Raw genomic sequence first — 16,629 nt, 5'->3', positions numbered from 1 at the left:
TTAAAGTAAGTGTAAGTGTGAAATAAAAAAGATATGCGACATCATATGCAACAACACAACATTCAACGTTTATCAGGGGCATGCAGAAATCAAAATACAGTGCAAGCTGTTCAACTGAAGCAACCAAAATACATCACTATGGTACTAGATACATATTTACCACTGCCGCTCCCTATTTTCCACCATTAATCAATTACATAGAAAACATCGTTTATCCAGCCATGAGGTGTATAATTCTAAATGCAGTATAACAGCTTGCACCATATATAACAACGCAATATTGAACAAAATCAATGCTCAAGTATAATATTAAAAATGTGAATGTTAAGATGTAACCAACGAAGAACAAAAATGCAAAGGAAAAGACTCAAATGAAAAAAAAAGACATCTGATAATTATATGATCACAAAACCCGGATTTTATAATAAAATCAGCTAACATAAATTCTTCCCCCCTTCTCTCTGAAGAGAAATTATTGAAGTATACACTATCAGTGCTTAAATTAAGGCATTTCTTAATTATCTCCGCTTGCTTACAAGTTTTAGAAAGCGAAGTAGAAAGAGAGAAAAAAACGGAAATAAGAACCAAAATCAAAGCCATACAAAAGAAGAGAAAACAAACCATATTAAAAAAATCTTACTTTGTTTTAACTCCAAGAACAACAATGGTCAATGACATCTTTGAAACAATTCTCATTAAAACAATCAAGCAACTTATTTCAAAGAGAAAGCTAAAAGATATAAAGAGATGATTTACAGTTTACTCAATGAAATTGAGAGAAAATACTGAAAAGCTGTTTTTCTCATGGTATGCAGTACACATCTGCAGCAGAGCGTTTCAAATCTTCGTCGCATGCATAAGCAGTCAGTAAGACGGAGCATATTCCGGTCAAGATGTTTTGTTAACAAGTTTGATTTCCATAATATATCAAATTGAGGGCAAAATGCCTTGTACAATACATGTTTTTGTTTATTACCAGAAAGTTCTACATGGGATCTACAAAGTGTCAAAGTCAGAGCTGGCTGTCCGTGATGATTGCTGAGTCTGCTGCTGCTGCTGTCTGCGAAAGCCAGACGGCCAGAAGATGGCGCCTGGGGCAGTGTGGTAATGGCAACCTGATGACAACCAGGGTAGCTACCGTTATTCTAAATGTTTATTTGTCTTCGAAACCATATCAGACCTGCCACAGCCCCCAAATGCAAATCTTTTTTAAAAATTATTCTAAGAAAAAAATCAATATTGACCTAAGATCGAAACTTTTAATTTTTAAATCAAGGTTTTCTTGTTTTTGAATAACCGAATTTCTATAATTGTAACTTCAATATGATTTAAAATGAATTTCACTCTTGACTAGAGCATAATGAGGTAAATTCACTGAATTGTTTCTCATTGGTAGAGTAGTACAACATCTAAGTATGAATCGGAAAAATCTGTTCACACCTTCCCTCCCCCCCCCCCCACCACCTGCGTCCAATATTAGCAGATTTCTATAGATTTCTATTTCATACTGTTGAAGTGACAGGCCTGTTGAATATTATTTAAAAAACATAATAGAGTGTCCTCAAACATCACTAAACTGACCTATTGAGAAAACATTAAAATAAAACAAATATGCCACATAATACCATAGGTAGGGAGAATAAATTCAATTCTCTTGCAAAGTCAGAACTGTACAATAAGAGTGAAGCTGAAATTAACATGACAAATTAGAAGTCAGAAAATACAAGAAGAAAAATATTACACGTATTGATGCTCAACAAAAAATAAGTATGACTAAATCTTTCAAAAGCATATATTGGGAGGCGAGTGCATAAAAATGGTTTTACTCATTACCTCAATCCTACTAAAATCCTTCATACAACCGTTACATTAAGCACCTGAACAAAATTTGTAAAAAATATACCCCCCCCCCCCCCCAAAAAAAAAAGGTACCAAAAAAAAAATCAACCAAAAACCCAAACACAGCCACAATTTTCTGGAAATTTCACCCTTATCGATCATCATGGGGATATCAGCCTAGAAATCAGTTTTTAAAATCGACTTTAGCAATCAGAACAGGGTGAATTCACCAGAAAAATTCATCCATTTAAACAAACATTAAAGGTCTTTAAATGATAAAGTAAAAAATGAATTAACAGTTTGTGATGCAATATTGAATTCATTTTATTTGTTCAGATGACTTCTTGTGATAACAAAAACTGTGAGATTCAGAGAGGATGGTTTCAAATTCAAAATGTATGTACAATATAACACTGTATGACATATAAATACAAGGATATGCCTGCTGATATTATACAAATATACAATCATTGTACCATAAAAAAAATACATTACTGTATAATCCCTATTAATGACGCCCTTAGGAATTTGCTTGACTGCTTCTTTAAAGTTACTCTTAAAACAAACAAACAAAAAATGAAAGGCACGGAAGTAGGGATACAAAAACATCATTATCATAAGCATCACAATTTCATGAATTTTTAAGGGAATGATTGCATCTGTGTGTGAGTAGGGACATGAAGGTTAACAATTGCGCACCACACATATTGTGGACCCCTCTCATCCCTCATCCCCACCCCCACTTCACTTACACAAATAAATGGTAACCAACAATCCTTTTGTCAGCTGATTTTGTATTTGCTTAAATAAAAGACGAGTATCTGGCCAAAAAAAATTCTAAGCACATTGCGCAATCAATAGGGATTATACAATTAAATAACAGATGCAAGTCATTTCCAGTGCATGAATAAAGATTTATCATATTCCAGATCTTGTATCCAACTTTTAAAAAAAAATGAATTAGAAAGGTTAACTTTTTGATTCAAATCAAAACATTTGTGAAAAAAAACCATTAATAAAACATTGTGTAACATAAAATGAGTGATAAAAAATAATTCAAAATGAGTAATGCTATACCCTTTTTCTACAGAGTCCGTTTCACTGTCATAGAGAAAATAGAAATTCTCAATTAGTAATTTAGTGCTTTGTTTCGGAGCATGTAATACACATTATGGATATCAATATAAAAGTGTTATTGCTAGCAAGATAAAGATCTGAATAAGTGTGTGCTAGACAAAACAGAAATAAAAATTAATACAAGAAAAAAAAAACCCTGCTTGCTTCAATTGGGGACTGGCCCAGTTTTGGCAGGTGAATTTTTTTAGATCGTTTTTTCCCTTGCATTTTTCTTCTGCTTTGTTTGGCACTATTTCATAAACAATTGTTCATATCTTTATCTTACACAAGTGCCTGCTCAAATATTTGTCAATAATTCTGATAATTCTGACATTGGAGACTTGTGCAGAATTGAATGACAGGATCAGTGACCATAGTGGTGAAGAATTCCTTCATCATAGCCATCACTTTTGTTTGCAATCACAAACCTATAGTTTATTATTTTACTTCATGCTTTTGTTTGTGTTTTTAATCTAAATAAATATGTAACGTTAAATTTACCTCATTAAATATTTTGCATTATTATTTACTCCAATAAGCAAGCAAGTAATAATAGTTCATAAGCGCTATATATTTAGGTGTCATTGAGGCCACAATGTTCATTTGAAATCAAAATGCCAAATTTATATTTTTATTTCAGTGATGTAGCCAAGTAACTTGAATCCGTAAATAAAGTGAAGAGACTGCATTTCGTTTTGAAATAATATATGATACAGCTTATTATGGGGTTACATGAGTGAATCTTTACCTTATACAATAACAGCGCTTCAAATGTCTATGGCCAGAGTGTATAAAAAAAGGAAAAAGATCGAGGGGAGGGGGGGGGGGGGGGGGGACAGACCAGACACTATATTAGGGACGGGAATGGATTGGACACACCTTGAGGAGACCAGCAATCAATACCACAAGCAAGGCATTGAACTAGAATCCTCAAGGGAATAGGAAGATAGGCGAGCCTCAGAATGTGTGAGAAAGGTCTCAAGGAAAAGGGAAGAGGGGGGAAGAGGATGGGAGGATCTGAATACAATTTTTGGTGGCCTAAGCATTATCAGGAGTGACATGAAAGACAAAAGAAATTCAGAAAGCGACTAAAAAAATATTTATTCAAAAAGTTGCCTTAGAACCATGAGAACCATTTAGCCCGAATTTATTTTAAAATGATAAGTAAAGGTAGCTTTTAAACAAAATACTGGTCTATCAATTAGAACTTTCAACAACACCAGCTGCCCAATTATTGTTGGGGGGTGGGGGGGGGGGAATCAAAATTCGAAGAAAAAATCCATATAAATTCAAAATGCATGATTCTCTTCATCATTTTTATGAATCACCACTTTAAAATAGTTAAGGATTGGTGCAATGTAGTTCAATTTGATTATATATCCATTTTTTTTTAAAAACACATGTTCATTTATTTTAATCTAATAATCACCTTTTAAAATAAGATGGAGAAAAAATAAGAATTTAGTCCAATTTGACATGTACACCCAAAAACTGTGTATATCGATTACATCTGTTTAAGTGGCAGGTCTGTAGACTACATTTTGGCTGAGTTTTTTGGACAGCCCATGCAATTCTTCTAGATTATATCAGGGCTTAGGAGTTGTGTAAGAATAATAAAGTCTAAGTTTATGGTGGACAACAGATCCAAAATTTAAAAAATAAATAAATAAATATAAAATTAAAAATTAAAACCTTTGTAAAAACCGTATTGAATCAAGCTATTTTCATTGAACAAATCATTTAGCTATTAAACTAATAGTTCCTTGTCGTGATCTTTTTTTAAAAAGAGGACAATTTCATAGATTGTGCACCATTCGGTTCATAAACATTTGAAACGTTTTTAGCACTCCCAAACCCAAATGACAACATTCTGGACAAACATTCACAATCCTGAAATGTGAAGCCATTGTTGGGATTAAGTCCAAATTATTTGAAACAATATTGTTGGTTAACATTAATAGCATTTTGAAACAATAACTCATGGATGAAGATGATTCCACCTACAAAAAATTTGTTATGTTGCCCTCACCAATACAGATAGCCTTTTCTGAAAAGCAATAATTTCCACCTACAAAGCAAAATAAGCCAAAAATCAATGATAGACTTTTTCCCACTGCCTGCAAGCCGACATCTTTTTTGGTCAGGTAATTCAGTTCTGTCATACCTTGATATTTTCTTGCAAAAAGTTGCTGGTAAAAAACTTCATCCATTCCAGTCACTGAATGTCGATATACAGAAACCAAATTTTGTTGTTATCAAACTAAAAACTATGAACTCATTAGGCCTGTTTGTCAATGATATGCAAAGTAAATAAATAAATAAATGAATGAATGAAAATAAATAAATAAACACATAAATCAATTAAGTAATAGATAAATAAATCAATAAATAAATAAATATAAAAATATGTCAATATATATAAATAAATAAAATGACTAGAATTTTTAAAATCATTTTTAGAAATAGGAGAGCTGACTGCTATTTCTCAAAATAATGATATTGGAAAATAACAACCAAGAGGGATCGTTTTTCAGTCAACTTTTGTGTCAAAAATCATTGAGAGGGAGGAGGGGGCATTTTAAAAACTTTCCTTAGAAAGTGTAAAAGAATATCATTAGTATAATTAGAAAACGTTAAAATTCTTGAGTAAGACCAAAGAAAAGGTGTGAAATCCCTCAATGGAGTAAAATATTAGTTTAAAAAAAAAAAAATAAATAAAAATTATATGAACCAGATAAATGGAAAGATAGATGGAGGGGGGAAGATAAAGATATATCAATAATTCAAGTAATAGAAAAGTAAGATTTCCTTGAGTGTACATTAGACACAGACCAGAGGAAGAAAGATTTGATGAAATGCAAAAAAAAAAAAAAAAAATTAAATGTATGTTTTGTTTCGTAATTTAGCAACGTCTTATTTTGCGTACACGTTAGACCATTTTTTTGGCAGTATTAACTGGGCAGTGTAATAAAAAAGATAAATCAGTAAACATAGTAACATCACTACAGCATATATGAGATTTAAACTATACAATACCAGCTGTGGTCGATTTTTCACTGAGGGCCGACTTAAGCATGAGTCCATATAAAATTTCAGTTTTAGATAAGCGATACATTTTGGCTTCAATTCCGGGTGGATTTATTTCTGTATATATGTTTTTAAAATCTTTCAAAATATCAAGGCTAAAATAATCTTCAAACGTGAACTAAGATAATTGGTTGGTACCATCGTGGTACCACCAGGATTTACAGATATTTTGCAATGTTTTAAAATTACAGAAGTGTGGTATAATTCTAACTTTAAAAGAACACATGAAAGTAAAGCTTGAAAATTAAATTTTGGAGCAAAAACTGAAACATACTTTATTAATCCTTTCTACCAATTTTGAGATATATCCCTTTGATTTACCATCATGTTTTCATGTGTTTTCTATTCAAAACACAGATTTAGCAATTTCCAAAAATAAAATTAAAAAGTAAATAATGCCAATTTCCCTTCAAGTCTAGAAAATGTATAAAATAAAATTACAATAAAATATATGACCAGTTAAAATCAAATGACCAATAAAAATCCAATCACACAACCAAACGTAATTATGCATCAACATTGTTGTAAAATGGTTTAAGGAATCAAATCTCTTCCAAAACAAAGGTCAGCTGTCTTCATATTTGTCTGATGAACAACATTGTAAAACATAATAATAATGATATAGATTGATAGATAGAATATTTTGCATCTTATATAAAGACCAAGTTGTCAAGTCCCTTTTGCCAAAGGGCAGACTGAGGCTTCCTACCTCTCTTTGCGGTGTTTGGAGAAAGTTGGGTATGTCCGATATCAGAGTGTCCTTGTGTCAGCAATTCATTTAGACTTGAGCTACTTGACTCTGATGGGAGACTCACATCAATGACTGCAATGAAAGAACAATAATAAATCAAAACAAAGTTATATCCATGCTAGTATTATAAACGTTTTTTGTTTTTTTAAATAAAGATAAGAAACAAACAATGACAACTAAATAAAAAATTTTATTTAAAAAACCCAGAAAAGTGATATGATCTTCAATTTTCTTTTTGGTCTTAATTTCATTTTTTTTTTTCTTGTAAAAAATAATGTATCGGTCTTGAATAATGATGATGATGATGATGATGATGATGATGATAAAGGTGGACCTACTTGTGGCATTTGCGGGTAATACTGGTGCAAAAATGTTCTCTGCGAAATCTTCAAACATAGTTTGCTCAGTGTGCTGCTGAATTATTGTTTCCAGGCATTTGGCCCGATCCTCGTAGCTTGAAAGAAAGGTCAAGGAAATATAAAAAATAGCATGACAAATTATTTAAAAGACAAAAAACAATCTCTTACAATATAAAAATCAACAAGAGCAGACACTGATGCTCATAAGAGAAAATGATCAGAGTTAAATTCCTGAGTGGGGTCTTTTGACCTCCCACGGTGGCCAGGAGGTCACTATATCTGTTTTCTGAGTTGCTTTCTGTCTTAGAATGGGATTACTTGGAAGAAGAAGAAGAAGAAGAAGAAGAAGAAGAAGAAGAAGAAGAAGAAGAAGAAGAAGAAGAAGAAGAAGAGAGAGAGGAGAGAGGAGAAGAGGAGAAGGAAGGAGAAGAGAAGAAGAGAAAGAAGAAGAAGAAGAAAAGAAGAAGAAGAAGAAGAAGAAGAAGAAGAGAAGAAGAAGAAGAAGAAGAAGAAGAAGAAGAAGAAGAAGAAGAAGAAGAAGAAGAAGAAGAAGAGAAGGGAAGAGAGGGGGGGGGGGGGGGGGGGGAGGAAAAAAAGAAGAAGAGGAGGAGGGAGAAATCTCGATATTCCCTTTTGTGCACATTTCTGCACAATCAAATGCCAGCCTTTTTTCAAATTCTTGTAACCAAAGGATACAAAGCACGGTAGAGAGGCATAAGAGAGCGTTTCAGGCGGCTGGCATTGACTGCAGTAGCCCTGACAAGCCCTGACAACACCTGACCATCCACAATGGCTCCATCAAATAATGGCCCGAAGAATGGGATCTGGTGAGGAGACAAATTGAAAGTTATTATAATCATATAATGGTCAATTTACAGTTAAAGTTCTAGACTGCAGTAATTCCAGGTAAAAATTAAAGACATGGCCAGAGGATTTTAAAAAAAATATTAAAGAGGAACTACAATCCCTTATGACGATACTCAGAATTTAAAAACTTTAAATATGACTGCGCCTTGCCAGAAATGACATTAACAAAATATCTTTAAAACTTCAATTTAGCCATCAAAGCTATTATGACATTTTTGGGCAATCTGATAGTAGAAGAAAAAGTTATAATTTCAAAATATTTAAAGATACTTGAAAAATAAAACCCAAAAAACAGATGAAATTTCTTTCTAGCACACTTTGACATCAATCTTACCTCTGGTTTTCTATTAATTTGAATTCGATACAGGCCTGAGGGTAAGGGGTAGATGATGATCAAAATGTCTCCAAACTCTGTTGGGATGATGCCTCGTCTGTAGTCTCGACTGTGTTCTGTCCACACAATGTGAACTTCATCATTACCAAGATGACGCATCTGAGGATAGGAGTGAAATCACATGACATTTAGTAATCAAAAAGAGCAGAAAAAAAGAAGAAAAGAAGGCCGGAGGGGGGGGGGGGGGGGGGGGGGACAATCCCATTAACATTTCATTTGTTGAAATGGATTAAAATCAAATTAAGTGTGACATTATTTATGTAATAAGAGCAAAACATATCATAATTGAAAACAACAACAAAAAATTTTAAAAATTGGTCAACAAAACAGAAGCCAAAAAAAAAGAAGAATAAAGGAAAGAACATTGAGGAAAAATAAAATACCGAAGCATTCTTTACCTTTATATGCCAATCACTGCCAGAACTAGGTATTCGTGTTGACACATGGAATAAAACTTCACAAGTAGAATCAGCCCAGTAAGGGGCTGTGTTGCCAGTAGTCTTATTCTGTTGCAGGCCGCCCATGAAACCTTGGTGTGTCTCCAAGTCAACCTTTAAATGAAAATTGAAAATTATTTTACTCTATTCTATGTCTAATTGATACTAAGCAACAATTAATCATAAATTTTCAAAAAGAAGAGCTAGAGTTGGAATTTGTCCTAATTTCTGTAGGAAAAAATGGGATTTTGTTGCCGTTTTGCTCTCAAGTAAATTATACCAATTTAACCATAACTGATTATAAAAATAGAACATTACTCGCAATAAACAGCTTTTACTGTCAACAAAATATGGGGAAACCCACTGTTTAACTTCTGAAGAGTTTGATTTCTAATAAACGTAAAACATTATTTTTCAGAGACAAATTATAAGAAAAGACAACAAAAGGTGATCAAGAAAATTTAAAAAATCATTTTACTTTGAATGGTCCTTTCAAATAAAATGATGTACTTTTTTCGTATTGGTAATAATTTAAACATAGTTCTAAAATGCTGAATGAAATAAAACCACTACAGAAACAATTTTATAATATAATCAATAATAATAATGATAACAATAATAACTAAGAATGACGATGACAATAATAATAATAATAATAATAATATCAATAATGATGATGGTGATGGTAATGATGATGATGATAAGAAATAAACAACCAGATAAAGATCAAAAGAAAACAAACCTCCCAGCCTAGTCCAGCAACAAAATTCTCGAAGTCCCGACTGCCAGCATTATTAGAAAGGATGGAGTTTTTGTCTTCCTGACCTTGGGCTACATATATTACAGCAATTTTGTGAGTTTCTCGGCTACAATCACAAGGAAGAAATAAAAATTTAGGATATGATTGTTTCATGATTTATTTATCAATTTCTTTTTATCAAAAGAACAAAAAAGAAATATATAATTTGTATGCACATTCAGCAGTAGATATTGTAAATAATCAATCAAAATTATCAAATATCGCCAAGCTGGTTTATTTTATGGCTCAGTTCCTGACAAATCGTCCCAGTTGAGCAGTGTCCCAATTAATCAGCAGTCATAAAAATGAGCAATTTTTCAGATTTACAATAGTCCTTTCTACATATATCCAGACGTGACTGGCCATACACTTGTATGACTAACTTTGTCAGCAATTGTAAGGTTTTTTCTTGTTGATGAAGCCAGTTTCGTTTATGAATTTTCCAAAATATGTAGAATGTATGATTGGATATCAATGCGGCCAGTTTTATACAGACTGCCTTCATCATTGTTTAAATCTTGTTGTAATCACTTTGCATGTCAGTTATTGCAACAACATATATCAGACAGAGCATTTCATGCCTTAATGAAAACAACCACCTTAATCTACCTCTTACAATAAGAGACAAATCTAACAGCACAAAACAATTAATAAATATGCCACTCACAACGGTAAGCAGCATATGAGGAATGCATTGTCTACCCAATCGTCTCTCTGAACAAACAAACCACTTGGTAGTGACAGCCTTGAACAATCAAAGCCATTGGTCAGTTCACTTACGAACCATGACCATGAATGTGATGATGGCAGTCGATGACATTGACAAGGGATACATGTAATTTCTATTGTTCCCATGTCTGTGGTGACTATGATGAACAGTTCGACCACAAGGTTCAAACCTTTGTGATGAAAGGTACAGCCACACACCTGGTTGACTGGCCCGTTAGACTAATTTGAATTATATAAACCTTCGTTTTAAATGATTGAAGACAATGGGGACGGTCATTGTCAAATTTCATCCCCATTAAACTGCTGGCCGTCCAATTAGCGCCTGTGAATTGGAAAGTGTATAACTTTTATATAGAAAAAATTCTGTTCCCAATAAAGCGTCTGTCCCAATAAAGCAGTGTCCCCAATGCTGGCTTGGACTGTATTTACAATTTTACCTAAATTTATGTTTTACATCTTGCATGCCATTTAATTTCTTCATGTATGTGGTTTATCTTTACCTTAATTATATTTTTAATACACACACGTCTGAAGATAAATTTCCTTTCTTTGGGATAAATTCATCATCAATATTATTATTATTATTATATTATTATTATTATTATTATTATTATTATTATTATTATTATTATTATTATTATTATCATTATTATCATTATTGTTATTAATATTATCACTATTGTTATTAATATTATAATTATTAATAATCATATATTATAATTATAACCATCATTATCAGTGTTGTGCTGATGCTATTATAAAAAAAAAAAGGTACTTAACAACACTTCTATTCAAATCATCATTAAATTGCATTTATTCGGCGCAATGCAAATGCCAATTATGGCTTTCCTTATCCTTGTAATAGAATTTAACTTATGGCTCTTTCCCGTTACAACAATTACTGCACAAAAATTGGTAACATTCACACCTGCATATGTGCATAAGCTTAAAAATACTTCAAAAGATACCAATGAAAGCAGCAATGATGATGATGACGATGATGGTGATGATGATGATCATGACACAGTGATCACGATGATGTAAATGATGATATAGTTCTTAGCCAGCATCCAAAGAAGAGTCAACAAGTCTTTAAAAAACACTATTAAACACATACCATTTCTGGGCATCCAGATTCTTCAACTCTCTCAATACTTTGTCATTCTTCTTTAGCAGATCAAAGTGACATCTGTGACACAAATAAGAAATTTGATAGAAGAACACCATTATCTATGTTTTTAAAAATCACATTCCAATACAGATTAAATACATCTGATGCTCTATATATATATATATATATATATATATATATATATATATATATATATATATATATATATATATATATATATTATATATTATTTATTTAAATTCCGCTTTTGAAGAATATATTACCAAAAAAAAAAATTTTTTTAATGTTCAAGCTAACAAAGCACATTATCAACAATAACACAATTCCCTGATACCTTTTTTCCCAAGACAGGAGGCCTATTTGATCTAAAAGCAACCTGCACATTTGGAAAGGCGATACTGGATCCTGGCTTTCTGCTGGCATTTCAGGGGGAGCAACCATACTGTTTCAATTATAAAGAAAGAGACCGTGATTCATTTAACTTCTCCATTATCGAGACATAATTCATTTAAAGTTATCTTCATGTTTCTATTTAATATATAATTTCCTAATGAAGAGATACGACGTTTATCACAATATCATTCATGTCAAATCTTTGAGAACTACTGGGAAGATCATCAAGTTATATGATAAATCTAAAAACTGAGTCTGAAAATTTAAAGTCCAGAAATGTTTAGAATAACACTTTATTTTTCATTGTACCAACACTATTCCATCAATATATTGCAAAATAGATCCACACATATACAAACAACAGTAAAGCAAAGATGAAATCACATTGTATTATCCTTAACTCTTTTCCCAATTTTAATGAGGAGAAACAATTTAATAAAAATCACTTGATGAAATGTATGGTACGCATGGTTTTTACATCAGAAACGTATACAGCAAGGAAACTGAGCTTTGAAGAAATATTTAATAAATATTGCCTCTAACATAAGCATATTAAATTAAAAAGTTATGAGCATCTTAGATTACCATAATGATTGCAGAGTATAACGCTGAGATACACACTTCAAACCTAAAGCTATGAAAGAAATATGAATGAATATCAATTTACAGTTCATTTGGAAAGTATCTAAAATAATGAAGATCATCACACCTAAATAAAAATGCTTTTGTTTTCCTTTTGATGAATATAGAGACTATGTGAGTTTCCAATTCCATATGCAAGAAAGAGCAAATTATAAAAGATATCATAGAAAAGAATGAAAACAGATTTATTCTAAACCAACCCCATAGATGACAGATGTTTATTGCGTTACATGTAATTCAACTTATCATAGCATAACATTTGTAAAATAACAAAGGCTTTCCCAAAAATATAAGGTGAGGATAGTCATAACTCGAGCAGTGACCCAATTTTGATAAAATTTGGATAAAAGTTACTCCATATAGTCTACTTTTTGAAATAATCACCATGAGGATGTGAGCATTTTTACGACCAGTGCACAAGAGAATAGATGTTTTCCTATAGGAAATTCTCATCGTGAGAAAAGCCATTTTGTCACGATCAAAATGAAGCATAATTATTGATGAAGCCTTGTCCCGCCAAATGTCTTTTCAGGGGTCCAGATAAATAATCCGAGGGAGGAAGGTGTTGAATGAGTGGAAGATATGGAAGAATCTCACAACGGTATCAGTGAATCAAGTCTCTTGGGTTAATTTTGAAGTTTGTAGTTTTTCATGTTCCAAAAATCATATCTTCGGTTGAGTGACCAGGTAGTTTTTAATGGATTCCGTCTCTCAGTCTGAATTAATTTTTGTTGGAGAGTCACTTTTAGCATGCAAAAATCAGATCTCACCTCATATTTCTGACTTTGACCAGTTTTCAATTATGGTAGTTATCTTTCTTCTGTCATCATTCATTGCTTCCTTCAACAACAGTGCTCTATGTTCAGAATTTGCATAGTGCATTGACGAAGGTGGTGTGCACAGCTTAGTCAATGAAAATGGATGTAATAAGTTTTGAGTTATGACCATATTCACCTTTTTTGGGGGAAAGTTCAAATATATATTAATTTTGAAACCAGAACAGCTAATGACAGAGAAATCATAAAAGTGGGCGCCTGAGTATATCCACTGTCATTGAGGAATGAAAATAACTAATAAAAATTTGTATTGATCGATACACGTCCAACGTTATGCCAGATATCTGCCTCACTTACTGTTCTGACTCCCTTCGCCTTTTTCAAGGCATGGCAAGCAAAAAGATGGTAAAAAAATGTGGAGAATAGAATAAATAAATAATGAATGGTGTGAAATAAAATATTTGATGATAAAATAAGTCTGCATTGTCCTTTTCATAAGTATATCCCTGTATATGAAACAATGAAAGAGAAAATAATGAATCATTAACAAGTTTCCAAGTTAACATTAACTATTTATCTTGAAGAGTACCCATCATTTGACTATGTAGGCTCAAATTAAAAAATGTCGATGGAAAAAAAATGTCCTATTAACGAAGACTCAAATCCAATAACAGTATAAATTGATGCATGACAGCCTAAAGTAAATTGAAAAAAAAATTAATCTAAAACTCCTTTTATTCACATTTTATTTCTCCTGTTTTATAGAAAGATGAAAGATTTATAACTAAATTACTTAAAAAATAAAAAAAGGAAATTGAATAAAGGTTGTATTGTACTAGATGAACAACATGATATGAAAGGTGTCCAGTTCTTTCTATGTCACCTTTACTACACAATAGGCTCGTCCTAACGTGTGAATTATTTGAGTACATAACTCAAATAAAGAAATAAAGTAAATCTTCAGAAAATGCAAATCATCAATAAATACAATTCTATTTTTCTTCCTGATGAAAAAAGAAACTGTGTCAGTTTCCAGTTATATAAGCAAAAAAAAAAGTGAACTATAAAAGACATTAAAAAGAATGATATCTCTATAAAAGTTTTTGGCTTATGGTGTTTAGAAATGTCTGCTAGTCCTGGTTAAAATATGACTTTTTTTTTTTAAATTAGGCACTTCAATCGCAGAAGTCTGATAAACATATCAAATATTTTGTTATGAATCTACCAGATACATGCAGACAGCTTGTCATTAACAGGGTCAAGAGATAGAATATACTTACTTATAATCAGTTCGATGAACTTCTACATAATCTTTTTCCATCTTCTCTTCATTCTGAACTATGGCAGTGAGAGTAGCTTCTGCTTCCTCCGTTAGGTCCTCTGGTACTGCAGCTGAGATATTCAATGGCTTCCCGGGTTTCAGGAGACACTCGGAGCTTGTTTCACCAATGTAAGCCAACATCTAACAAGGGGATAAAATAAATTAATATGCAGAAATAGTGTAAATATTACAATATATCAATGGAAAGGTTATCGAAAATAACTGCTAAAGGGACAAACTTTAACAAGTCTCATCTTACTATTTAACTAGTGTGATCAAGGTACCTGGATACTGACGCATTTTGATCAATAATAAAACTTGATCCTAATTTAGCAAGACTGGACAAATATGGAAAAGCAAGAACATGACACTCAGTTCCAAACTTAAATTATATATTATTTAAGCACTTGTAATATCAATCCTTTAAATTGGACATTAACCCCATAAATCCTAGAGGCATACTATCATTCGAAAACAAATGCTATAGGCGCATTTTGGGCATTATCTGGACAGACCACTTGTCAAATGAAGTGGCTTACAGTGGAGTTGTCTCAATAACAGGACCACAAGAATCTCTCCTGTCTATAGTCAAAAGAAGAGAATTGTCTTGGTTTGGTCATGTGAGACATTGGCAAAAATCATTATGCAAGGGATCTTTTATGGAGGCAGAAAAAGAGGATGGCAAACAAAGTGTTGGGTGGATCAACACTAATGAGGAAAGCTGACAACAGATTGGACGGAGGACCCTTACTGCAAAGTCACCACTTATGTCTACTCCCGATCAGGAGAATGAGGTGATGTTTGTTTTTAAGGGTTTTATGGCGCTTGCAACACATTAAGGTCATATCAGCGCCAGTAAAAAGGAAGAAAATGGGATAGTTAAAAGTTCTAGAATTACAATTAAAGCACAAAAGAAAAGGTAAGACAAAGGGGAATTGGTTCAAATAGGGATCAGATGTAGATTCCAAGAGCACACCGTTAAAGTACTTAGTTTGAGATCATCTGAAAGTCTCATCCAGACACAAGCACAGGTCCCAACTAAGAGGAATACACTCAAATGTTTACCAATCATATAATATAATATGTAAAATAAACATAATACAATGCATAACTGAGAGATGAGTTACAAGGAAAAAAATATCATCTCCCAAAACTATAACTATACATTCGACTGTTTCCCTCCCAGTCAAGGAACTCCGACAAGGATCAGGACAAAGCTAAGTAATCTCATTCCAAGACAATGACAGGAAACAATTGGAAAACGGGTATGGGGGGATAGAAGACACAGCATGTACCTCCCTGCCCACTATGAGGTGAGGTGAGGTGACGTTCAAAGATGACTATGTGTAAAATAGATATTTCTTTTCTTCTAATAATTCAATATCAAGTTTTTTTTTGCACATGAACTCACATTGTAGAGGTTATCGCCTCCAGCTTTTGTCATCTCTGAGGACATAAATCCTCCTTCTGACTGCTTCGCTGCTCCTGCCTCTTTCTTTGGCAAATCGGACTCTTCTTGTATCAGCAGTGGTTCCAGTTCAGATCCAGTAGCCAATCCCAACAAGGTTTGGGCATCTGTGTTGGAAATATCATTATATTCTTAGTTTGGTATAAAAATATGTTAGTGCATAATTCTCTCAAGTATATCTCAAGATTGAACAAAAATAATAGTACAGATGAAGCTGCTTTCATGGAACAGCGCTGCTACACAGAAATCATTCCAATTAAAGAGCACTTCAATTTGTGGTAATTTAGGTAAATAGAGTTCAGCTTCTTTGGTTTTGTTTTCCTCAAAGTCTGCCTTTTGTTGTTTTTAACCATGTTCAACATTGCATATGTGTTGCCATGATGAGAGGTGTAAAGAGAATGACTGACCATTTAATGACCACCCTTCTAATATAGAACTGTCATTACAATGATAGACTTTTGACATCCAATATAAATAAAAGATACACAAAAAATTATTCCATCACTGCAATCTGTATTC

General features: G+C 32.6%; 1 protein-coding gene across 16 annotated transcripts in view; it reads right to left on the bottom strand.

Moving 5' to 3' along the window:
• LOC144960493 (ral GTPase-activating protein subunit alpha-1-like) overlaps positions 1-16,629 on the bottom strand; it is a 67,821-nt gene that overhangs the window by 9,339 nt on the left and 41,853 nt on the right. For 5 of the 16 annotated variants that reach the window (XM_078893671.1, XM_078893689.1, XM_078893704.1 and 2 more), the window contains 10 exons: positions 16,054-16,217; positions 14,602-14,783; positions 11,845-11,952; positions 11,496-11,567; positions 9,593-9,716; positions 8,812-8,964; positions 8,354-8,512; positions 7,849-7,976; positions 7,132-7,247; positions 6,752-6,865 (listed from right to left, as the gene is read on the bottom strand). In XM_078893671.1, coding sequence (XP_078749797.1) covers positions 6,752-6,865; positions 7,132-7,247; positions 7,849-7,976; positions 8,354-8,512; positions 8,812-8,964; positions 9,593-9,716; positions 11,496-11,567; positions 11,845-11,952; positions 14,602-14,783; positions 16,054-16,217 — 1,320 coding nt within the window. Of the gene's footprint in view, positions 1-976; positions 1,116-2,813; positions 2,941-5,119; positions 5,174-6,751; positions 6,866-7,131; positions 7,248-7,848; positions 7,977-8,353; positions 8,513-8,811; positions 8,965-9,592; positions 9,717-11,495; positions 11,568-11,844; positions 11,953-13,678; positions 13,697-14,601; positions 14,784-16,053; positions 16,218-16,629 lie in introns of those variants that run through there. The other 11 variants (XM_078893654.1, XM_078893680.1, XM_078893696.1 and 8 more) reach the window with 6 other exon arrangements.

Source organism: Berghia stephanieae, chromosome 1, assembly GCF_034508935.2.
Source record: "Berghia stephanieae isolate SIO BIC M18660-M18661 chromosome 1, UCSD_Bste_1.3, whole genome shotgun sequence".
Lineage (NCBI taxonomy): Eukaryota > Metazoa > Mollusca > Gastropoda > Nudibranchia > Aeolidiidae > Berghia > Berghia stephanieae.
This window is presented reverse-complemented; position numbering and strand designations above follow the sequence as displayed.